The sequence below is a fragment of the Stegodyphus dumicola genome, chromosome 2 (assembly GCF_044657685.1).
Source record: "Stegodyphus dumicola isolate Sdum_Otavi_A_Nest chromosome 2, ASM4465768v1".
Classification (NCBI taxonomy): Eukaryota; Metazoa; Arthropoda; class Arachnida; order Araneae; family Eresidae; genus Stegodyphus; species Stegodyphus dumicola.
In genome coordinates this window covers 186917009-186943298 of record NC_140769.1, presented here as the reverse complement: position 1 = coordinate 186943298, position 26290 = coordinate 186917009, and the positions used below count along the sequence as shown (strand labels likewise).

The 26290-nt window shown below is 33.2% G+C and overlaps 1 protein-coding gene across 9 annotated transcripts in view; it reads right to left on the bottom strand.

Moving 5' to 3' along the window:
* LOC118188117 (uncharacterized) overlaps positions 1–19747 on the bottom strand; it is a 343874-nt gene extending 324127 nt beyond the window's left edge. For all 9 annotated transcript variants that reach the window (XR_015039676.1, XM_085811536.1, XM_085811539.1 and 6 more), the window contains exon 1: positions 19344–19747. Coding sequence is in view for 8 of the 9 variants with exons in the window: in XM_085811536.1 (XP_085667662.1) it covers positions 19344–19637 (294 nt within the window). In the remaining variant the exon portion in view is untranslated. The remainder of the gene's footprint in view (positions 1–19343) is intronic.
* Between the last annotated feature and the right edge of the window lie 6543 nt (positions 19748–26290).

The window sequence follows — 26290 nt, the reverse complement described above, 5'->3', positions numbered from 1 at the left end:
TCTTAACTTTGAGGAAATGATGACTATTCTATCAGAAATTGAGTTAGTTCTAAATCATAGGCCTCTTACTTATGTCCACAATGAAATAAAAGAGCCGCAAGCTCTCACATCTGCCCATTTCTTGTTTCCAGGGCAAGAAAATATTTCTTATCCTGTACATTTCGCCGACCTTTTCAGGAATGAACTATTGAACAGGCTGACTTTGACTAAAAGAAAACTGTATCAAACTAATCTTTTGAAACAAATTTGGAAAAAGTGGAAGGAGAATTATCTCCTCGAATTACAGTCTGCGCATACTTTTCTAAATCCATCTCCTGAAAGGCTTGAAAAGGGAGAGGTTGTATTGCTGGAGGGGTCGACGAAATCAAAATTTTTATGGCCTATTGGAATTATAGAAGAAGTTTATAAAGGTAGGGATGGGTATGTGCGTTTATGTTTGATTCGTACTTCTCAAGGACTTTATCGAAGACCCGTCCAATTGATCTATCCTTTTGAAGTTTAAAGTTATATATAATATATGTTTGTGTTATGTATTGTATTAATGTGCAATGTAGTTTTCAGAATTGATTTGTGATTCAGCATATTGATTTGTGATTATATCTACATATATTATTGATATGTAAATTTAGTGTGCTCTTAACAGAGCACAGGTGGGGTGTGTTCGAACTTTTCATAGTATAGAGGGCGCTGTTGCGCTGAAAGAATTCTTCTATGTTTTTAAATTATGTAACTGTGGTTCGCCATTGCGACGTGTTTATATTACTGTGATATATTTGGTGTTTTCATAAAATATAAATGAAAGATATCGTCATGTATTTTTGTATACGATCAAAATTACCACTGATGCAAACTCGTCGAAACAAAAATAGCGTTCGAACAAGAATCGTCAAGTGTTATTACTCGCCTTTCGAATTTAGCAAAGAGAAAACATCGCAGTTATAAAACATTGTGATATAAAATATCGTCGTCGAAAAAAAAAAGCGGTTCAACAACTTTGCAGTTTAAAAACATCGTCGTCCAAAATATCGTGGTAAAAAATAAAGTACCTACAAATCATCGCATGACGATAACATCGCAGACATGCATTTATAATTCAGGCTTTAATAATTGTGAAAGGATACTCGCATAATGATTTTCGAGCGCAAGATGAAAAAAGGTTATTTTTTACTTTCATATTTTATTATTAACTAATAAATATTTGCTGAAATGTAAAATGGAAATTTAAGCATAGAAAATTAATGCAACTTATAGGCACTTAATAGAATTTAAAATTGACGTAGTTAACTAACAAAAGTCATTAATAAATTATTTTTTATTAAGTTTTACTGGTAATTTTTCATGAAAAGTATAATTTTAAAAAGATTAAGAAAAGGAAGATAAGTAACTGTATGCCCTTATCTATAAAAAATTGCTAATTATGACATTATTTTCCTCACTTTTGTTAATCTAATATTCTTATAGTGAAAATTGTTTTGTTTAAATTTCTTAATTTGTTTTTTTATAAATTTATTAGTTAATAGAAAATATGTAAAAATTAGTAATTAAAGTAAAAATTATCCTTCTTTCCATCTTGCGCTCACAAATCATTATACGAATACAGATTTGCAATTATTATAGCCTGAAAAACGTATGTGTGTGATGTTATCGTCATGCGATGATTTGTAGTTATTTTATTTTACCACGATATTTTCGACCGCCAGGTTTTTGCCGCGATGTTTTCGGCTGTAACATTTCATCCAAACATAATCGCACAGTTGGAAAATTGGAACACTATCAATTGAAAATTGTAATCAGAAAAAATAATTAAATTAACATTCAAGCAAACTGTTAACTTTTTGAAAAACAATTAGTAGAATGCGGAAAGTTTAAATTTATAATCGTGCATTGAGACCTGATTCAATTTGTAAGACAATGTTATGCTCACGAAAACCTGACTGGGCATGATGACATGAAACATGAATGGGAGAATTCCATGTTAATTTACTTCAAATATTCCTTCCATTCAGGGACTGTCTTAATATTTCTTCCATTCAGAGGCTCTCTTACTATTTTTAAATCAAATATTTCTTCCATTCAGAGGCTTTCTTACTATTTTTAAAATTATGTACATTCTAGTTGCAGATATTCCAAAACTTAGTGACGGATTTTCAGCAACTCTGAATTTTAACATTCAGTTGCTGGTGATGCGAAGTTTTATCATCATTCTAGAATAATAAATTTTGATAATTCGTTCTTGCTGATTCCATCTTTGACACTATCAAACGGCCAATCTGAACAACTTTTAGAAATTTCGAAGTTGCTCAGTTTTATTTTAGTATATATATATATATATTTAAATTTAGCATTACTAAAGTTAAAAATGTATTTTTTATATTGTTAACGGCCTATAAGGTATTTCTCCCGCCTTCTTAACATGTCTTCGTAGAGTAGTGGTCTGCATGCTCTGGATGTATTCCAGAGGTCCGTGGTTCGATTTCCGGCGAGGACGTTGCTCATTTTTCATCTCTACAAGCCTACTAAGTTACATTTTTGACAGCTTACTTAGTCTTATATTTTTGACAAGCCAACTTAGATTTTAATTTAAAAAAATTAATTCACTGTAAGAAAATGGCATAAATTTTAGACTTATTCATCAGACTGTTAGTCTTTCAGTGCACTAATTAAATTACAAATTATTTTTCAGCTTTAAGTAGAATTAAATGTAAAAGCGTTGCTTGCAGAAGAGAGGAACACCACAAATTTTCAATCTTTCTAACAAAGCGTTTGTTAAAATTTACGAATCAGAGTCAAGTCGCTCACTTGAAATTTTACAGATTGAGACAGTGAAATTTTAGAAATTTAGACAGTGAAATTTTAGAAATTGAGACAGACATCAGTGGCTTCCCTTCGGTTAGAAGGTAAACAAATAGTAATTCTGGAAGCCAAAGAACGAACATCATATTTAGTTATATAGAATAATGCTCAGTAGATTTCTCAAGTTTTTAATTCTAAAAAGTATGGGATTGTTATCGATATGAAAATATCGTCTCCCGCCTTCTTAGTATGCTTTCGTAGTGTAGTGGTCAGCAAGCTGGGCGGTCCATCATTCCAGAGGTCCATGGTTCGATTCCCGGCGAGAGCATTGCTCATTTTTCACATCTCCTTCTTCCAAAAAAAATCCTAATGTCTCTACAGGCTAACAATAATTTCAGAAGTCTACCCTTACAGATATACTACAAAAATATTTTTTCAAAAAGACTGTAATGAATAACGTACAGCTTTAATTCGATTTTCGCTTACTTGATGACACTTCAGCATGTTAACAAGCCTAGCGATGACATCTTATTGTTAATTTCCTGAATAATTCCAGTATGTCTCACTTTCCAAAAGGTAGAAAGTATACAGCGTCATTAATTCCCATTAAAAACAAATGTACTTCGCTAAAGATGAGCGATGCTTGAATAATGAATCTATGAAAGAATATGAATAGTCTCTTATGCATCTATGGAGCTTTAATAATTCCATCTAGTGATTTTTTATGTAAAATGATTAATATGAATATCATATTATGACGAAAAGAAATTAAAATTAATAAGTATACTAACTCTAATTTATGCATTTAAAAACGACCATGCATTAGTTAATTAGCATATTTGTTTTGGATAATGGATGTTGTATTACCAAAGCAAAGCTAGAGATTCTTTTACCCCCATTTACATGTTAAACACTTGCAACTCTCCTGACACAAAATGAGATAACTAATTACCAAGCAGTAAGGAACAATGTAAATGACTCCAGATACTAAGATGGAGCCAGATAAAACGGGGAAGAAGAGAAACTTCAGAGAAACGAATTTAAAATATTGGCTCTTTCATTTACGCTTTCCACTGATTTTTTCTTTTACTTATATAACTGAAGATGGTTCTCAGATTTTTAATTTTCGCGATAAAATGCATCTAAGAAATTAGGCATCAATGAAAAAGACAAGATTATTAATTGCATAATTAATTTATTTTTCCGATTAAAAATTTATTTTCGATATATGGCATAACAATATTATATATATTTCAGAATATGTACTCTTAAATTATGCACTGCTGTGAATAAAACAGTATCTAAATACTAGGGCATCAACAGCTAGCATGGTTGTTATATCATGCATTTTCTTCTACTTTTTCCCTTTCCCGTAAAAATATTCCTTTTATCTGATGATTTGTGATAGCAAATTTTCCGTCGTTCGACAATAAACAAATTTAACCCTTTTTTTACACAAGCCCAGTCAATCCGCAACCCAGTTAATCGAAAATTGATTGTACATGGTTTACATAACCAATTTATCTTTAATAACATAACTTCAAGTACAAAACTATGCTAGTTTTAATAAAACTTTTCCTACTTAAAGCTTTAAATTTCATACCTCGTTATAGTTTACTGCCAATTTCATAAGACTGTATGTGCTAAAATTCATTTGACAATTTAATGTATACCAAAAGTGCAGTAATTAGGTTCTGTTTCAAAGAATTTCAATTTACGTTTTATGTGGTTGAATTTTTCAAAAGTATTGTTATGTTATGATATCGCCAGCCCCAGCATCGCGCCAGAACCATAAAACCTATTTAAAGGCTTATTAACTTGCATTTTGAGAACAACAAACCACTGGAGACCGAGACTGGAAGTATCAATACACTCACTTAACGTAATAAAGTTAAAATAGAACTGAAAATCTTCAGGTAACAGAAACGGAAACATTCTTGAAATCGCTGAACGAACGCTGACAGAAGATAATTCCATATATGACCTTGTAGAGACATTAGGTTAATTGGACAAGCCGGAGAGATGAAAAATTAGCAACCGCCTTCGCCGAGAAACGAATCACGGACCTCTGGAATACCGGCCAGTGTGCACCACGAAGGCACGCTATGAAGGCGGGAGAAATACCTTATATACTCCCCCTTTTAAAGAGCGACTGGGGTTTTGGGGGGACCCCATCGCCAAATCCTGGGTGTGAAGAATCATCATCCAACTCCCTTTAGTTCGGGCGCCACTATAGAGACACCAGGTATTTTTTGGAAGCAGGCAAGATGAAAAATATGCAACACCTTAGCCGCAAATCGAACCGCGGACCTCTCAATTAGGCGCTGAGTATGCTGACCACTACACCACGAAGTCTCGCTAAGAAGGCTGGAGAAATACCTCATAAACCTTAACAGGAAACTTATTTAAAGATACACGTCAATCCCTTCCCTCCACGGCGCAGCGGGAATAGTTTTTTATGATGCTGACAAAGAGAACTTTCCTTCCTGATGAACTAGAGAACACTTTCCAGGCAAACCTCTGAATGGTGAAGAGTCATCCTGCAACTGCTACTCCTCCACTACAATATTAAAAAGCACTTTCCTCCTGAAACAACTTGGATTCCGACCAAGTTACAGTAGCATACACCAACTCCCAGGGTTATAAACAGGGCAACATATAAAAGTTCATCTCAAATTACTCACCGGCTCTGTCTTTTTAGCCATCCATAAAGCATCTGACAGAGTGGGATTTGCTCTATAACCTCATTCAACTCAAACTGTCTGATTATATCATCAAAATCATCAGTTTCTTCCTCAAGAGCCACAAATTCTGCGTCCCAATAAAGTCGCAGTTTCCTACTATTTGCAACATCAATATTAAATTTCACTACACTCGTGACATCTCGCATGATTCCAAAATCCAACTTGCGATTTCAAAGGCTTAACACTTTGCCGTGTTTTTTGACGGCCTGAGAGTCTGCCGACGATATCGCCATGCTCACGAAAGCTGTGAACGTCAAAACAGTACGTCTACAACTCTAACGTTATTTGCACCTGCTTAAACATTGGTACACAGAATGGCGTATCTTGGTAAATACTCAAAAATCTTGTGTTATTATCTTCAAGGAAATTCAAATAAGCATATATCTTAGCCCAGTCTACTTGATTTACCAATAACCTAAAAACACAAGACTACCCATCTTGGAAACTCTCTGACAGAGAGATAAAATTTTATTGCATTGTTCCTGATGTAGTCATTTATGTACTACATAAATGACTACATCAGGAACAATGCAATAAAATTTTATCTCTCTGTCAAGCATCATCAAAACTCCCTCGTCGCTATATGAAAGAAAACACTCTTTCCCACAGAAGAATATGCATACCAGACTAACACCACTCTTTTGCCATAAGCACATTTCGTCATTGTCATGCATAGTGTTCCAGCAATTCTCCATGTTTTCCTCATTTTTTATTGGCGGTGACATCCCCTTTCATTCATACACCCCTATTATATTTCATTGCATTTCAGTTGCCACCATTTTTTTTCTTCCTCTAACACCCTCCCAGGACTTTGTCACGAACTCTTCCACATTAACGCAAAGGCGTTCTCCCTTATACACTAGTTAAAAATCTAAAATAAACTTTTACAGTAAACGGAGTAAAAGAGACTTCTACCTCTCTCCCATTAATTCCATGACCTCAGTTTAGAGAGATCAACAGAGATATAGACAGAGTTATAAATGATTTTTCCTTAACTAATACCATAGAATATGTACCTTCCCATTTTTAGTACAGTTAGCAAAATGCCTAAAATTGTCATACAAAATGCCTATCAAATTATTATACCTATCAAAAATATGCCTATCAAAAATCTATTATACGAGGTGACAACAAAAAATTAAAATTCGTAATTTTGGCGGGATACCGTAAGTTTCTATCGTAATCCAGTTTTCGTCTGCTTTCAGGAAACCTGAAATCCTTTTGAAATTTCTTTCAGTTGGTGAAAATACAATGCAGGTGTTTCGTAAAAGTGAAATGACGTGAAGAAAGCATATATTAAGCGGGAGATATCCTCAAATTCTGTGTATCACCTGCGCATGCAAATGTGTTTAACAAAGAGTTTAATTTTTTTTTAAATCAACTTAAAGCTGACCTAATATTTGTTACGTTATGAAAGTTTAGCATAAATATTATAAAGTTACTAAAATATTAGATTGCGATAACAGCATAAGAATAATTTGTGAAGTAATTAATTGCAAAGTAATCGTCATAGATTTTAAAGATTAAGCAAGTCAAAAGTATAACAAAGAGCACATGCCGAAGAACAAATGTTAAAAATACTGTAATAACAAAAATCGTCATAGCATGCTTAAATTTGAAGAACTAGTTTTCAAAGTTAAATAGTACCTTTTTGCTCACCTACAGCAATAAAAATTACGAAAGGGAAACAACTGCTAACGCAGTGACAATAGACAAATAATTCAATTAAGTTCCAGCTAAAGAATAGGAACCAAATTTATTTATTGAAAAAGAGTGAGAGCAACTATGAAATATTTTTTAACTCAAGGTAAAGTCGAACTAGAACTGGAATCATTAACCAGAATTGAAAACTTTTTATGAATTAAAACGTCTGTAGTAAATCTAATTCGCCAACGGAAGATGTACTTTGATTAGTTTTGACGGTAGATAACGGAAAATGTGGTTTCTTGACCAGCAATATTGGACAACGAAGAATTTACGAGTTTCATAGAGTTACACTTAATCTGGTTATGTTTCTTTATCCTGTAGATGTGATGCATGTTATTGCTATGTCCGAGATAAACGACAAAGTCTTAGAAAGGTCAAAAAATGTCCGCTTTATTTAAACAGAACTTTTAACATAAAAGCACGACCTTCTGCTACTATACCCACAGCTCGTTATAAAGCGAATAAACAGAACAGTCAGTTTAAATTAAACGGTAAACAGTAGTCAAAGACTATACAATTAAACACTAAGCTCAAAGATGGCTCAATAAATTTACCGTAGCGTCAGATTTAAAGTATTGGCAGCGAGAGAGGGCAAAGCCGAATAATTACAATCAGAAACTAACCATGTAGCGCGAAAATGCCAAAAACATTCTCTCTTTCTCCGAAGGTATAAAAACCTCAGCTTAAATACACAGATCTAATTTGCATTCTGGTGAGGAACACGGAAAGAAGAAGTTGTAGTAAAGACCAAAATTATAATAACTAGTTAATATAAGAACTTTAAAATTTTTTCTCTCGAACATAATTAAAAGCAGCTTCTCTTTCAAGGATACAAATGAAAGAAGGAAAAAACGAAACAGACAATAAGAAGACAGATATTATAAAATTCCCTCCCTCCTTGTGTGTGTGAATGCATTTGTATTTGACTATGGAGGAATTTGTCTTGCATTTGTATTTGACTATGGAGGAATTTGTCTTGTTAGAAGCTCCCTTCTACAACGCCTGTATAAAAATAAAGTTTCGGGTATTTTTATTAAAAAGATCACTGATTAATAACTGCAGCATAAAAGTTTGCCTTATTTTAATCACGTCTTAAATTAAAACCGCAGAATATATTTAGAATATATTATCTGTAAGAATATATTTAATCAAGAAATTGGACTATTAGTTTCGTTTTGGCATTTTGCGTCGGACTCATAAATGTCGGTTCACTTTTCAAACTGTTGCCACAAAATGTTAGAGTCCTGCATTATATTTGAAGAAATTAAATAATGAAAAATCTGCATAAATGTATGTATATTTCTCGTATTGTGATAAAACAACGGTACATAGAGTCATCGAATTTTGAATAACGTAATCCTCCAATGAATATGAGCATGTGGAAGACCAAATTTGAAATTTGAAATTTGTTTTATGATCGATTTCCTATTTTTTAAAACTTTGACGAATTTTTGATTAACAAACTCGAGGATTTCAAAGCGAGCAATGGCAACGTTGTGCAGAAAAAACATTTTTATCTCCAGCGCGTGAGTCTCTCTCTGTATCGGAAATTCTAAAGATATGCTCGTTTTAAAACTATTTTGCGATATTGCTGTTGCACTGGATCTTATGGTTTAAGTGCGAGGAACATGATATTTAATAAAGAAAGGTAACACACAAAATGTTAAAAAACGCCCCTTTGGACGTAATTTAAAATCTGAAACATTTCAGATTTTTTTTTTTTTTTTTTTTTTTTTCCAGCCTATGTATATTATCTTTATGACCGACATATGATCATCAGATCCAAATTTCAGGCCACATCAAACTGCATTAAAACGACACTTAAAGGTTTAACGAAGAAGATTTCCTTGCTTAAGCAAGGAAATCTTCTTCGTTAAACAATATACAATATAACGTTTCAATGTCTACGAGTCTTATAAAAATACTTCTAAATAGGTTTAAGCAATGAAATCTTCTTCGTTAAACAATATACAATATAACGTTTCAATGTCTACGAGTCTTATAAAAATTCTTCTAAATACCTCTCATCTTTATAAAACAACAAAAAAAAAAAAAAAAAAAAAGGCAAGTCTGTTTCCGTCAGTTTGAATAATCGATGGCAACATTCTTTTTACGTCAGAATGAATTCCTTTGAGCAAAACTTTTTGTTCGTTGAAAAGAATGCGCGCGCAGGCTGATGCGATTGAGGCAAGGAAGAAATCTTTTTAAGGAACACTGATATAAAAAGTATCACAAGGTTAGAGAACAATTCGAGAATAATTAGCTTAACTAATCCATTTTTCATTAAAATTCTTCCGCGAAAAGAAGCTTTTACGAATAGCGACTGGAAAAAAGCTATGTGTATAGAGAAATCATCGTTATTTTTAGCAAAGTGGTTAATAAAACTGAAGTTAAACGGCCCTAATTTAGTGTTATACCGTAATTCAGCTTACTTCACAGCGACATACCTATACTTAAAATTAGAAGAAAAGTACAATGTGATTTCTCATTGCTTATAGTTGTTTTAACAAAGTCGGCTACTAGAATTAGGAATCTAAGAATTCCTATTTAACATAGGTGGAAATAGGTATTTCCATTATTATAAATATTGTTTCTTTTATTAAAATTATTATTTTCACATGGATATACCTACGAATAAATATTTTCATTATAAAAAGTATGATTTTCAGTTTTTGACAGAACCACGCTCTTGACAACGTATACCATTTTATGACATTTTCAGATCTTAAGCTAGAATCTGAAGCAATAAAGCACTAAATCTTTGACCTTGAAACGATAAAAAAACATCTGCAACTAGCATTTTCAACTGGTAAGCAATCAAATAATTCCTTTCGTTACAATTCGTAATATGATTCATAGTGGAAAGAGCTAGATCCGTGGATGCTTTTCTAATTATCCATGTATAACATAAATACTAGCCATTTTCTCTCAGGAAAGTCTTTCTAAAATACATATTTATTTCTCCAGCGGATTAGCTACAGCATGCTTTCCTCTGCCTAATCCCTGCCTATTATGTCTAATTTCATTTCTTTTTAAGTGCAACAACGCTGCAAATATTCATAAAAATTATCAGTCGAATAGAAGATAAATTAATGCAACTCAGTTAGATATATTATTAAAAAATAAAGCAAATATTCTACCTTCATTGTTACTATTTTATGCCTTTTCGACCGGCATATTTTAATAATCGATGGATAGCAAATGCATGGAAGATAAATTAAAGGTTTCCCTCGTTAGGTTTCGCTCAGTGGCAACATTTTCCAAGGGCTACCCTAAAACACACTTCCCATGCTTCTCATCCGCCAATTTTCCCAGGTTAGCATGTCAAATGAAAACATATATTTCTTTCGAAGTATAAAAAAATAGTAACAAGTTAAAAAAAAAATTACTTTTTTTTTATTATTATGACGTTGTCGTGTTCCTTTTACTAAACTAAGTGTTAAGGAATCTAGTGAACAGCTAATCGAATAACCGCTTAGGTACACAAACAGCAACGTAAACTCAAGAAGGGTTTATTACCCTTTATGAGTAAATCAAATAAAGAATCAAAATAAAGATTCACAGATGGCCCCTTTCTCAGGGCGTACAACAAAGCCTCCACTTGAGCTTAACTTAAAACGTAAAAAAATAAGAACTATCTAATGACTAACTAAAGAGATTTAGCCGAAGCTAACACAAATTCTAACCTAGTTGGCCCGTAATATTAAATTGTGCCTTTCGACTGGCATATTTTAATAATCGATGGATGGCAAATGCATGGAAGATAAATTAAAGGTTTCGCTCGTTAGGTTTCGCTCAGTGGCAACATTTTCCAAGGGCTACCCTAAAACACACTTCCCATGCTTCTCATCCGCCAATTTTCCCAGGTTAGCATGTCAAATGAAAACATATATTTCTTTCGAAGTATAAAAAAAATAGTAACAAGTTAAAAAAAAATTTTACTTTTTTTTTTATTATTATGACGTTGTAGTGTTCCTTTTACTAAACTAAGTGTTAAGGAACCTAGTGAACAGCTAATCGAATAACCGCTTAGGTCCACAAACAGCAACGTAAACTCAAGAAGGGTTTATTACCCTTTATGAGTAAATCAAATAAAGAATCAAAATAAAGATTCACAGATGGCCCCTTTCTCAGGGCGTACAACAAAGCCTCCACTTGAGCTTAACTTAAAATGTAAAAAAATAAGAACTATCCAATGACTAACTAAAGAGATTTAGCCGAAGCTAACACAAATTCTAACCTAGTTGGCCCGTAATATTAAATTAGCTAGCGAAGCTATCAAAAGGCACGTAATACGGCCAAGCGTAGTAACAGTTAAAGAGACATAGCCAAAAGGCCAACGAGCGCTATTCAGGAATCCTAATTCACTCTCTCGAAGTCAGTAAACTTTGACTTAAATACTTTCTGTGTATGTGTAACGTGTATACGAGCCAGTTTCCCTTAGAAAGTCCTCCACGAACGCATCCCTCCCCTTAGGCAGATAGCCCTCGAGGCTTTGCCGTAATTAAATAACCTAACCTAACCTTGATAGTACGTTAGTTTGCTACTTTTCTTAAAAAAAAAAAAAAAAACTTTCGTGTCTAGCTTTACAGATAATAAATCGTTCGAAATTAATAAGAAACTGTTTTACGTTTCAGTCAAAATCAAAGGAAAATATAATTTCTGTTATACAAAGCTCAAAAAGTCATACAAATATTAACCTTTTCTGTCGGAAGGGAATTATTTTTACATTTTCAAGAGTGCTTGCTTTAGATGTCATCACATAACTTATTCATAAAAATACTGTAAATCGGAATTGTTTGAACAGATTTAAAATAAAAAACCATGCATAAAGAAAAACATATTTTGAGTAAAAGAAAATCTGAAATGTTTCAGATTTTAAATTACGTCCAAAGGGGCGTTTTTTTTTTTTTTTTTTTTTTTTTTTTTTTTTTTTTTTTTTTTTTAACATTTTGTGTGTTACCTTTATTTATTAAATATTATGTTCTTTGCACTTAAACAATAAAATTCAGTTCAACAGCAATATCGCAAAATAATTTTAAATTGAGCCTATTTTTTAAATTTCTGATGCACAGTCTCACGCGCTGGAGACTGTGTTTTCTGTACAACGTTGCCATTGCTCACTTTGAAATCCTTGAGTTTGTTAATCAAAAATTCGTTAAAGATTTACAAAATATGAAATCGGAAATAAAACAAATTCCAAATCAAATTTGGGCTTCCAGATACCCATATTCGCAGTAGGATTGCGCCATTCAAAATTGGATGGCTCTAGGTACCGTTGTTTTATCACAGTGCGACAAACATACATACATTTATGCAGATTTTTCATTATTTAATTTCTTCAGATATAATACAGGGCGATAATATTTGGTGGCAACAGTTTGAAAGTGAAACAGACATTCAGATTGATTCGACGCAAAATCACAAAATGAAAAGTCAGAAACAAAGACCCTTTGGACTAAAAAAGAAACAAATGTGCACCATGCTGAAACTTTCTATATTGCTAGCTTCCACCACTTTCATACAATTTAGATGCAATGTATCTGTAGCATACTGCAATATTTTAAAAGTTGTGTTTCTATTCGACTGATCTAGATGACTTTACGAACCTTAAATAAGTTTCTCGAGATCCGCACTGTCTATCATTCTTAATGAAACTTTCAAATAATGACCTGATTTAATTCCTAAATGTTTTACCTAACATTCCTAAGTACTCTGGCTTACCAGTTATGGTAACAAAAGCATATTTAATTAGCGTTCCTGTAAATAATGAGTAGAGCTTTCATTTGGGTTTTGAAGTCGACAATCACAGTTTTGATAGAAGGTATCTGTCAGCAGAAAAGAACAAATCACTGCTTTAATGACTGCAAATATGATTTCAAATACAAGTCATGCTTATGGCCCACCAGCGGCCGAGTGGTAAAGTCCCTGTAAGCTGGTAGAGTTCGGTCCAAGTTTCGAATCCCGCAAACGGGCTGGCTGCACGGCCGTTTTGTAGTCTTTCCCATGTATAACGTGTTAAATACGAGCCAGTTTCCCTTAGAAAGTCCTCCACAAAGGCATCCCTCTCTTTCGTATAGTGCCTCAAAGCGGGACACGTAAATAATAATAAGCGGTGCCTATGCCAGTGCTTTTCTGCAGAAGTTATACACCTAAACATTGCTGGAGAAAATCACCTGTTTATAGTTTGTAAAAATATCGATCTGATTTGTCATCTGTTACCGTAAAGAAAATACGATGAATAAATAATTAAGTCATTATAAATATGAATTCTCTAATTTCAGAATTGCGTCAAGTGGCTTTAAGCCGATTCGTCAAAAGTCTTTGAAGCAGACAAATCGTGAACTTTAAGCAGATACTTGCAAGAAGAGCAAAAAGTAGAAAAGATAAAAAAGACCTAGTAGAAACTCTTTTCAGCAAGATGAAATTCCAACAAAGAAGCGCCCTTTTAAATGAAGGAAAGCGGTAAAAGTTTTTTAACGTATTTAAAGCTGTATTTTTATTTTTTAGAAATTCGGATAATTATTGTATAAATGTTGAGGTCAAAAATCAAATATTCGGAAACTGAGTCACAGCGAATCGAATGCAATCTGACAGATCAAAATCATATTGGTATAAAAAGTTATCTTTTATGCTTACAGAACATTTCCACTCAAATGCTAAAATTACTTTCGAGACACCTTTCATTTCATTTAGAGAAATTTTGTAATTGAAAGTATATGTCTAAGAATAATATTTTAGGAAATGAAGAAAGTAGCTGCATTTGAATTTAGATATTATCAACACCAAATGCATTAAGATTTTTCACTGTGTCAAGCTATATACTTTAAACTTTTATTAACAAGCTACGTCCATGGAAAATCGAATGTCTATCTAGAGGTTGAAGAACGAACCAGATACTCACAAAATAACAATAAGTTGGCGATACTCACAAAATAACGATAAATTGGCGATACTCACAAAATAAAGATAAATTGGCGATATCCACTGCAGCAATGTAATAAATAGCATTATTTCTAAAATAATATTATATAATACAAAAAGTAATTTCTGATCAATAAGAAAGAACAGGAATTCTCTTATTATCTGCGGTATTTCTACGAGATTTCTTGACCTTTATTTGACATTTTAATACGAAATATACATTTGTCATTTGTCGAGTCATTTGTCGAAAGATTCCTGAATTCAGCGCAAATAGAAAAATATACCTTTCTACGAAAAGATGAAGTTCACTGAAATAGTCAGAGCTGTGTAACCTGAATGCAAGAAAGTGCCTTTGATATATTCTCAGTGAAAGCATCTCTCCTAAAGAAGATAGCCCCTCATGCTTTACGAAGTCTTTAAAATTCGCGTATCTTTTACCAGTCATATGGATTTTTATTCTTTAAAAAAAAAAGAATTGAACTTAAGTAGAATATCATATACTAAACAGCATTATTTTATGTATGACCTATAGATCGGCTTTCAGAAAAGATTTTACAATCTATAGTTCCCATCATATACCTACAATATAAGCACTGCTTTTGAACTCTTAAGATTTAATGTAGTTTCACGTTTTCTCTTCACTTTATCCCGCTTTATCAGTTAGCTCTGCGGACCTGAATGTGTTAAATTTTTCTAATATTATACATGCTTCTATTAATTTCTATTCGTACCAATAAACAAGTTCGCAATCCTGGCCTGATTTTTTTTATGTCTTCATTTTAGGTTTTTTTAATCTTTAAATCAACCACTTTATATCATTCATTGTTGCATCTTTCTTTCATGTCCACTTTTTTTTCTTTTCAAAAACCACCTTTCTTAAAATTTGTTTAGAAAAAAACATATATTTTAAAAATATATTCTTTATACCATCAGTATAAAACATGTTCTTTATTATCACAGTTATATTAGAAACAGCTAAAAGGGTTTGTCTTAAAACTTTCATAAAAAATTCAAAATTATAAATCTGCTTTTTCCCCCCTCAGGTACTTATACTAAGCAATAAATTTTATTGTTTCCTTATAAACAATAGAACAACTAAAAAAACGTTAATGTTAACAAATAATGTACCGGGTGATTATAATTAAAATTCCGTTTTCAAAAGTCTGTAAGAAAAGAAAACCTGGTCAAATTGACTTGAAATGAAGGAATAGTAATTTGTCAAGAGAAAGAAAAAATAATAGTTCAAAATTTTATCAATAGACGACTCTGTATTCATCATGATATGCCAATTAATAGACGAGATATTGCGCACCGCATATTAGGCTTCGTAAAAACACGGAGTACATGTAGTTCCCGTTATTCTGCGTCTTAGAAGCTCGCCATAACTTTGTGACGAAGGATCAGGCGCTGCTTATGAAGCTTTTTTACAAGAACGGTGACTGTGCTTCAAAGTGCCCTGAAGAATTTCGGCCATAAATGAGTATAAAATGCGACTCTGGTTGGATGTCTTCAAGGATTTGCAAAATATGATTCGTAAATTTCAAGAGACCCAGAGTCGTAGCTAGGGTTTTCAGCGCCCAGGGACAACTGAAGATTTCGCGCCCCCTACTGCTTGCCAAGGATGGAAAACATTTAATTCTAAAATGTCGTAACATCGTTTTGGCGCCCCTTGGATTCTGCGCCCGGGGACAGATGTTCCCCTTGCCCCCCTCTAGCTACGCTCAGCATTGTAAGAAGAGAAGCAAAGTAGTGTGGGAATGTTCAGAGCAAATGAAAATTGTACGATCTTGTAAAATATTACGAAACATTCTATGTTATCCCTTCAAATTTGCACACTTTCAGGAGTTGCTTCCTGCTGACAATTTCTTGCACGGATGGAAATAGACAATACATGCCCATCAGACAGACAAAATCATTTCCATCTCCAAGGTTCTGTAAATACTCGAAACTGCAGAACATTGCGGACATTAGGGCCAGGACTAACATCTTATACCCATGTATGAATGTCAGGAGCTTCTGCAAGACAGTTGAAGCACAGTCACCGTTCTTGTAAAAAAAGCTTCAAACAACAGGAACTGCATGTACCCTGTATTTTTATTAAATTATTAAGTTATTATTGATATAAAGCCACAGATCATCATTCGTGTAAAAGGCATGCGGCCTGTTGAGGCCTTCACCAGTCTATATTTCTTAAGTTTCTAATGGCATAAAGATGAGGGGGGCGGGAATCCGACCAAGCGGAAAGTCTTAAAGCATTGGGTGCGGATCTCATAAGAGGAAGAAGTACGACGCCATCTGTTGACTTTAGCAATGGCATATCTTTGGTTCATGTGGCGCCATCTGATTCCATGGGATAAAGCGTAAGCAACGGCATATCTATGGTATAACTTTGAAGAAGTAGATTTTCCTTGAGATAGTGTTTTGAGACAAACTGATATAAAGTGCTCACCTCATTTCTTTTAATTAGCATATCAAGATAAGTACAGCGCCATCTATTGATAAAATTTTTAACTATTTTTCTTTTTCCAGACAAATACTCATTGCTGCATGTATATACGTATTCAGGTGAACTTTTAGGTCATTCTTGACCAGTTGTTCTCTTTTTACACCCTTCTGAAAGTCGTTCATTATAATCATCTTCTCTACAATGCTGCAAAACATCAGAAGTTTCACGAATAAATTAACGTTATTAATTCATCTCTTAAATTTAGCTGGATTGTTTTATAACATAAAATTCGTCTGATACGTCTTGATATTTTGATGATTCTTTTGATACTTGTTTCTGATTCATGATATTTCTTGATGTGTTCAAAATTAAAAGTTAATAATCCTGACTTCTTTCTTTAAAATAAATTTCGGCATTTTCATAGGTAATTTGGGCCCCTTCTAATTGTTCACCTGTAGCAAATGCCTCACTTGCCTGGCTCTAATCCTAGCACTGAAAATGGTATTTATTATTTTAGATGTGTATATAACATTTACGTAGAAACTTGAAATTAATTGCTAAAGTTTAATAATTATAGGATTCTAACAATTTGGCATGGTTGTGAATGAAATACAGAACTTTAAAAAATAAACTCCGCAAAACGATATATACAAATACAGTTAAAAAACATTTTTTTTATTAACTGTAATAATAATAGAAAATTATTATTAAGTAAAAATTCTCAATTTGGCATATCATAAATCTCATGAATTAGAAATGTTATAAATTATATCAATGAGAGATATTGATAATTTTTAAAAAGACATAAATTACATATATTGCTTTATGTCTACAGCGGAATTTCTTACAAATTTTATGGACGTTACGTTACATTAGATGATACCAAGGTATTTATCATCCACACGGCTTGGCAACAATTTCATTAATAATTTATAACTCTAATAATTTATAATCTTTCTTTTAATATTTAAATATTAAACTGATATAATTTATATAATTAATAACCAGTGGCTCTGAAAATGCACGTACATAGCTGATATAATTATTTGCTCCATCATCATGATTGGTAAAAGGTTTTATTAACGCCATATATTATGCATCTGGTACAAAGTAATCTTTTGGTTTTTAAAAATCATTATTCAATATTTATCAAAATGCTAGGTTTATATTACGCGTTCTATTAATTTACAATGGTCTTTCTACGGCTGTTTATAAAATATTAGCAATCAGCGATGGAATATAATTTCTTACTTGCATTCAAACTTTAAAATTTTTGAGTAGGGCTTCATTAAGTAAAGACCAGCATGCTTGTTGTTGACGAAAATAATACAAGAGTGAGAAAAATATACACATTCGTAAAACAAATTTTGTGAAAAAATAACTAAATCTACTTTGATTACCTTTTTAATCATTTCTTTTATTATAATTGAGTTGTTACTATTATTGTTGAACAAGCGTCTCTCGATTTCCGACTTTTCCTTTTTTATAATCAGAACGCACAAACCCAATACGTAACCTTCTCTTTTCAATGTTCTTTCATGCTGTGTTATGCATTTAGAAATAAGCTTTAATTCATTTTATGGCCCATTTACTTATCGTGTTATTTAGTGCTTGAAAACATTCGTTAGTTTAATATAGAGAGTTATTTGCGTTTTTCAGGGCTCAAATAGATACAATATAAAATATGACTTAGTTCATACTTCGATAATCACACCTTTTCATAATATTCTTATTAATATCTATCAAATAAAATTACTGTGTTGCAGTAATCAAATAAAAATTATTGTATTGCAGTAAATACAATTACTAAAGATGAAATATTTTTCTCGTTACAAAATGTAAAAACGACACGAATTCCTTCTCACAATAACCACAGAATGACTAGCAAATAAAAGAATTGCTTTGCAATAAAGTCTCTACAGCATTAGACTATTTAAAGATCATTTTCTAATAAACTTTAAAAAAAACTATATACATTATTTTACTTATGTAATTTGTCTTTATTTATTAATATGCGATTCTATTTTTGCATGAAAAACTTATCTAAATGAGAGAATTATTAATATCACCTTTTAAGTACCGCCCTGTCGGTATAGTGGTCATGGAAGCTGACTGCGATGCAGAAGGGCCTGAGTTCGAATCCCGGAGAAGGCATGGTTGTAACTGGCCGTCCCTTAGGAAAGGCGATGGTGGCCCACTTATTAGGTGCATCCATAATAAAGAGACCACCACATCCGACCTTGTATAGATTAATGGAGTGAGTTACATTTGTAATTGTTCACAATCTGCCGTTGGAAATATATATATATATCTTTTAAAACTCTTTTTAACAGTAATAAATATATTCTAGCAGAAACAGCTTATTGTAAGCTATTTAGAAGTTTAATTTACAATAAGTTGATTAATAATTAGCTGAAGACAGAGCATGTTTACATCTGCATAAATAATAATAATGAATGTTGCGACTTTTTATTTCATCATCAAGTATTATACTGCATTTTTTCTTCTTAAAAGCATATAATCCAAAATTACATTGGAACACCAATAAAAGAAAGTAAGTTTCAGGAGAAAACACTGGTTTTATGTCACAAAGAAAAACACCAGCGTAGTTAAATTTCATAAAGCAATTAAACTAAAAATGCCTAAGTTACGTCAAACAATGATGAATGTCAGTAACGCAGTTCTATTTACAAAGTCGACATACCGGTCATTTATTAAAGTGAACTTACCTGCTTGACGACAGACTTAATGTGAGTGTTGAGATGATTGAGAGATGGTGGTAAGTTCACGTTCAGTCTCAGTTCCTGGAATTGAGATTCAAGGATTGACAGTCTGTCTTCCACGTGGGATAGACGCGAACGGCACACGCTCGTGACGATCCAGGACGTGACGCACAACAACCAGAGCAAAGCCGACCCCACTTTAACACTTTCAAAGCACCACCGGATCGGATTCCTCTGAGACGACTTGCCCTCATCAGGGCAAGACCGAGGGGTTCTCACTTCCACTGTCCTCTCCTCCATTTCGATTGTCAGTCGGTCACGGATGACGTTTCCGCCATCGGAGAAGCAGCTGAGCAGCAGACGATTCTCGCAAGAGTCAATACCGGCACCATCTGTGGAAAGCGCGCGATCTGCTCGCAGATGCACGATAGGGGGAGTAAAGCGATTGGGCGATCAGAATATGAAACCACGGCGAACGTTGTGCCATCTATTGAAAGAACGAAGAAATATTTATCTAAACCTCGAACATAACTGAATCAAATTTTTGCCATCTCCTTTCCCCATACCTGCTATAATTCATAACCCAAGATATCTTTGAGCTATTTATTACTCAACCCATGTAGAGGAAGAAGTAAAAGTAAGGGAAAATCCAGATCGTCATAAATAAATCAAAAGGTATTGTTCCCACTGCTTTAAAGCTGTATTATTCCACGCCAAAAATCCAGCTCCACTATCTGCACCAACTCATTATGTGCATCCCAGGCAATGAGATCTGAAAACATTACTATATGAAAGCATTTTTAACTTTCATAAAAATATTAATTTTTATATTTATTTATATAAATTTAAGTAACTCTCTTTTTAACTAAATTAATTACAGTTGATATTTGAAAATCTCTTGTTATGAGTATTTCAACCAGTATTTTATAGTATTTAGTTTATACCAAAATGATAATAATGCTTTGTATGGCAAATTTTCTTATTATTTCATTATAATAGATAATATTTTAGCAGTGGCTTCAACCTGGCGAAGCTATTTTAGACGGCCGCAAAATATATCCTATTTATAAATTTATAGTTAATGCAACACTTACAAATTTAGATATAACATACATTCATTGTGCTCTTGCAATATAATGTTTGTTAAGATAACAGAAAAACACTAGCATATAGAGCAATCGTTTGATTCAAATTGAGTTCACAGCTGCCGTTAGCACAAAACATACGTTTTTTCCTAATGCATAAGGGAAAGATAATAATAGGTTACACTTATTTATTCTCAAGTTTCATTCCATTCGGAAAGTTTTGTTTGAAAATTTGGAAAAATGTTTATAACGTCTTTCTTTTTTCTTTTTTTCTTTTTTTTTTCCCCCAATTTGTGTTAAAAGTTATAAGGTATTTCTCCCGCCTTCATAGCATACCTTCGTTGTGTAGTAGTCAGCGCGTATTCGAGAGGTCCGTGGTTCGAGTTACGGCGAGGGCATTGCTCATATTTCATCTCTCCTGCATATCAAAAAAAAAACGTAACGACTCTACAAAGTAAGTTACTTAGTGGTTAACTGAACATATTATATTTATTTGAAATAAATGTCAGTGAAAAAATTTAATACTTAGCTATTGTTACGTATGAATAGTGTAACCAATAGAAATTTCTTATAGGTATTTTCTTACAGACAGAAGATATGTATCATAAATTTATTTTCGTTTCCTTTGCGTCGTCATTATATACATATGTTTCAATAAATATATGGTAAGTGAAATTTTTTTTTTTTTTTTTTTTTTTTTAAATCCAGGTCCTTTAGCTGCTTCAGATCGGGCTTGCGGCCTGCGTGCAATTTGAGTTTAAGACTAGTGCATTGCAGTAAGAGTATTGTTATGTTTTTTTGTATTTAGTTAGCTATTTTTAGTAGAATTGGAATTAAAATTGTTTTATATCCCCGTGCAATGCAGCACGAGACTTATTAGAAGAGAAAGCTAGGCGGGAAAATTTTAAATACAGGAGCACGCGCATTTAACATTTAATAAATAGATATCTCGAAATTGTATTGTTTTGCTATCCAGAAAAATCGGGAAAATGGAAATTGACACATTGTTCTCGTGCATGATTAGAAAGCTTTAAAAAGCCGGAGAAAAATATCTCAGTTCACTTGTTTACTTGGTTCTTGTTGTTGATTGTAACGAAGTCGCGGTGAGATCGGATTAGCTTTCTCTGCGTTGAATTGTGTTCTATTTAAAGCTTTTTAGTAGTTTAAAATATAACTACTGTGAGATATTGTGATATTGTAGAAATATCTCTGAGGAAAATTCAGCATTTTGTTTAATTTCTTGGAATAACAATAAATTTTATTAACTTTTTATCGACTTGTGCATTCAATCCATTACGAACCCGTATGCACGCAACAGTGTTATAGTACAGTATAGCACTAGAATTTTGCGATATTTTGGTTATAATCAAACAAGATTAAAAAGGCATACCACCGAATTAAAGTACGGAAGAAGCAGTGCAGATTCTTTCTCGACTTTATTTAAAGGAAAATATGTTATCTGCAACTCTAGGGCAACCAGATTGCCAAAATCTCTACGAAACAATGCCAGTCAAAACTTGATAAAGATTACCACTGTAGACGATTTATAACAGTTACCTCAAAGATCCACGCGTACTGAATATGAAGATGTGAAAATAATTCAGAATGCAAACTTTTACGACAAATCCTCGATCAGCGTATTAATAGAAATGAAAAGCTACTAAAGAAAATCATGTGTTACCTTTCCATCGGTTGATATTCCTGAAAATGGATTGGCTTCGTATGTTTATTTAAATAATGGAATTGGTTTCATATTTTTAAAGTAATAATAAAAAGCACGAAAAGCGGAAGATCTTTTTCCTTTCTAATAACCAACAAGGTGTGAAACCACAAGTGGGTGATGCAGACGAATCACCTGGGCCGATCCTAGCGGAAGGCAAGATGGTGCACAACACGTGGGCGGTTAAATTTAAGGGCAACGAAATGATTATCAAACATATTATACCTCTGTAAAAAAAAAAAAAGGGCGGCCAGTTTTAATTTTAAGGTCGGTCATCGACGGTCCAGAATCGACGCTGCCAATCGCAAATTATTACGCAGATCAGTGTCAAGAACAAGGAGAAACGAAAATTTCAAGCTAGCTTTTCCTTCTGTAAAGTATCGTAAATAATAATAATAATAATAATAATAATTTTTATAAAAACATGGGATATCGAAAGGCTTTTACACGGGAGATACATCTATCAATGTTAATCTGCAGAACTTTTCCCTATTAATTTAATTTGGTGTAAATTTAATTAAAAGATTTCTAACAGAGTAATTTAAGAATGAATTATCTAATCATTTCAGAAGCATGAAGAAATGACTGCCCAAAGCATCGATCCCGAGATATCTGTCGATCGTTAATTATCCATTTACTGTATTATTAGAAATTTATTCCCACGCGACGATAGATCGCAACGCCTCCCGTAGAGAAGGGAGGGAATACATAGGTTTACGAAAAGACTGAACAACCCTGAAATAATATTTTTTGCAGAACGCCGTTAAAATGATAAATGTTTCTAAATTCTTTATTCGCTTGTAGATTGAGATTTGAAGATTTTGCTTATGAGAAAAATTATCTTGGTTATGTAAGTTCTTAAGTGATCAATTTTCCTTGCTGTTTTTTTATAGCTACATAAATATATAATTCGCAGAGCGAAAGTATGATTCCTGCGATATACTATTTAAATCATCCTGAATGTTCCGGATATAGAGAAACTGCAACCACTGCCGGTTTAGGACCCCTCCCCCCGTAAATATTATCAAAAGTAGCCTAAACTCACTGAAACAATGCTTTTGTACTTTACATTTTTTAAATATTGCATGCACTGAAATTTCACTGCCGCAAATCAAAATCTGTCAGAACATTTAGAATTCTGCCATCAAATGGACATTGCATTATTGCCTTTAGACTAAAGGATTCGAAACTCACATTCAAGTTCCTTGCTTCAGACACAATGATCCGACAGTGGTGTCTTCGTAAACGACTTTTATTGTCGCTAACAAAGTGGAAGATCCCCCAAAATCCGATGGATGTTGTTACTTCAGTATAAGAATAAAAACGCCGAACAAATTATCATACGCACTAGACCAGGGGTTCCTAAAACAGTCTGTATGCAAAGCCCAAAAAGAGTCGGACCATGCGGTCGTTGAAATTTTATACAGGGTCAAGAATGATCTGGAGGTCGACAGCCGAATCTGGAGGTTGATAGCGATGGCAACAGTGAAGATCCAACCACTGATTTCAAAAAACATGTTTATGCTAAATTTTGCCTTTTAAAAGTCATACAAGAGAAATATACCAAAATAAAAGTTGTTACTGAACCAACATTATCACCTTTTTCGCAGAAAACTGGCTCGTATACACGTTACACATGGGGAAAACCACGAAAACGCCCATGCAGCCAGCCCGTTCGCGGGATTCGAACCTCGGACCGAACTACCAGTGTTCAGCGACTTTACCGCTCGGCCGCTGGTGGGCTGAATTATGTGGTATTGATCTAATAGTTCATATATTTTCCAAGCAATGGTTTAAGATGTACTCAGTTTTTCAGAAGTAAAATATTTCAAACAGTGACTTTTCCAGTGTTCCTAAGATGTGTTTTACGCAATAGTTCTTATATTGGTTATTTTCTACTTTATTTTTACTTCCGCTTTTTCTATTTTCCCCAGATGTTGGAAGAAAAACAGAAAAACTGTCTGAGGATCAGAATCCAATGAAGAAAAAGAAAGTGAGAAGAAGACTTAAAAAAACCATAACTTTAAAATTACTTAGTATTTTCCAAATCCAGAGAATACCCAAGCTGACGCTACTAGCACTAGTTGTCCATCAACGTCTCAGCTGCCATTGAAATTGCCAAAAGAAACTAATAATCAGAAAGTGTTAGAAAGTGTTCTCATACGGGAATTACCTTTAACTTCAATGTAGCCGGTCGAAAAAACAGAAGAAATACTAGTGAAATCTACACTTTCTGCAGTAGATACGCATTTTCCTGGTGTATGATGATTCCGGATTATGCCCAAGTCCCTTATTGCCATCCCAAGTTCAGGCCTTAATAGAAAATGGTCCTGGATATCCTGGTTTTGAGTTTCGGTTTCCCAAAAGACAAAAATGGACATAATTTTGTTAGATGTACTTTTGTCGAATCTTGCCAAACAACAAAAGAGTTAAAATGTTGCTAAATTCTGCTGAAAAATATTATGTTTATTGTTTTAGTTGCAAAAACTTCTAACAGTTTCAGCAACGCAAAACTTAGTAGTTCTGAATTTAACGAATGGAACCACTTAAATGAGCACTTAAAACTCATGAAAAAATTTAAATGCATTTCCAGAATCTACATCTTTGGCCCGATTTCTTAGAACGATTACGAAAGAATAAACATGTTGATTCGGAATTTCAAAGATTATTAGAAAAAGAGATTAATCATTATCGCGGTGTTATTGAAAGAATTATCTATGCCATTCAGTTTTTAGCCAAACAAAACTTAGCCCCCTTCGTCGTTCCAGTAACAACTTATTCGAAAGAAATAATAATTTTTTAAAGTGTATAGAAATGATCACAAAATTTGACCCTATCATGTCTGTATATATTAATAAAATTCAAACTAAAAAAAATATGCTTCATTGCCTTGAAGATAAAATTCAAAATGAAGCAAAAAGTATTTTTCTATTTTACTTGATTGTACCCCTGATGCCAGCTATCAAGAGCAGATATTAATTTGTATGAGGTATCTTTATATAGAAAATGCAGACATGAGTGATGAAGAAAGGTTTTAGATTTTGGTGTTACAACAAATACGACCGGTGGAGAACGAACAACATTCTTATTAAAGAATTTAGAGGAAAATGGTTTAGATCTCGTGGGTGTCTAAACTGTGACCGTTTGAAGGCCGCATTGCAAGGGACAAAAATGTGCGGGACCGCATTGCAAAGAAAAAAATTTGCGGGGCTACATATATAATATTTTTTAACAAATTGAAAGAAAATTTAGTTCTATGTTGTTTTATTAAAATAAATTAACTTCTTTTAATTATTAATTTTTAAAATTTGAATTAGATATGTATAGGTACATATTTATTATTAATTTGTAAAAGTTTCGCTTCATTTAGTTTGGACTTCATAAAGATGGACAATTTCAAATTAATGAGATGGATGAATTTGCTTTTGTTGAACAAGCAAATCAATATCGGGTTCAATAGACAAGGTTGCAATGTTTAATGCATTTTCAAGAATTTTGTCACTGATCTTTGTCCTATTTTTGTTTTTTGTATGCTTCATTCTTGAAAATAATTGTTCACAAATATAGGTACAGTTAAAAGCTGAAGACATTAATAAAGCATGATTGTGAAAATTACGATATTTATCGCGGGTGTTGCGATGTAAATGTGAAGGAACTCAAAACACGTCCTCGTTTTAAACATGAAACTTATATTAAATAACTGCACATAAACAAGAAAATAACATATAACACTTATAAGTACGAGAACAGAACAAAAAACAGTGAAGAATATACAGCATAGCAGCTGCCTTGTGAATGCGTTCGTCTGAGTCTGACTATTCAAACTGAATTAAATGTTCTTTGGCATAGTTCCAAAAGCGAAAGAGTCAGGTTGAGTTGTTCTGTTCCGGTGCACCGGAACATACTCCCACCCTATCAGGCATTAGTCCTGATATATGGGCAAAGGTGCTAATTTATGAATGTTTCTTTTAAAAATAGAGCTTTTAGTTTTAACCGTGGCCACACGAACTAGTCCGTCAGCACCATGATGAAGTTCGACCACTTGCCCTAGTGACCAAGAACCTGGAATATGACCATCATCTAGTAACAGGACGATGTCTCCAGTTTTCATATTCGGCTGAGTGTCCTTCCATTTCTTTCTGGTTTGA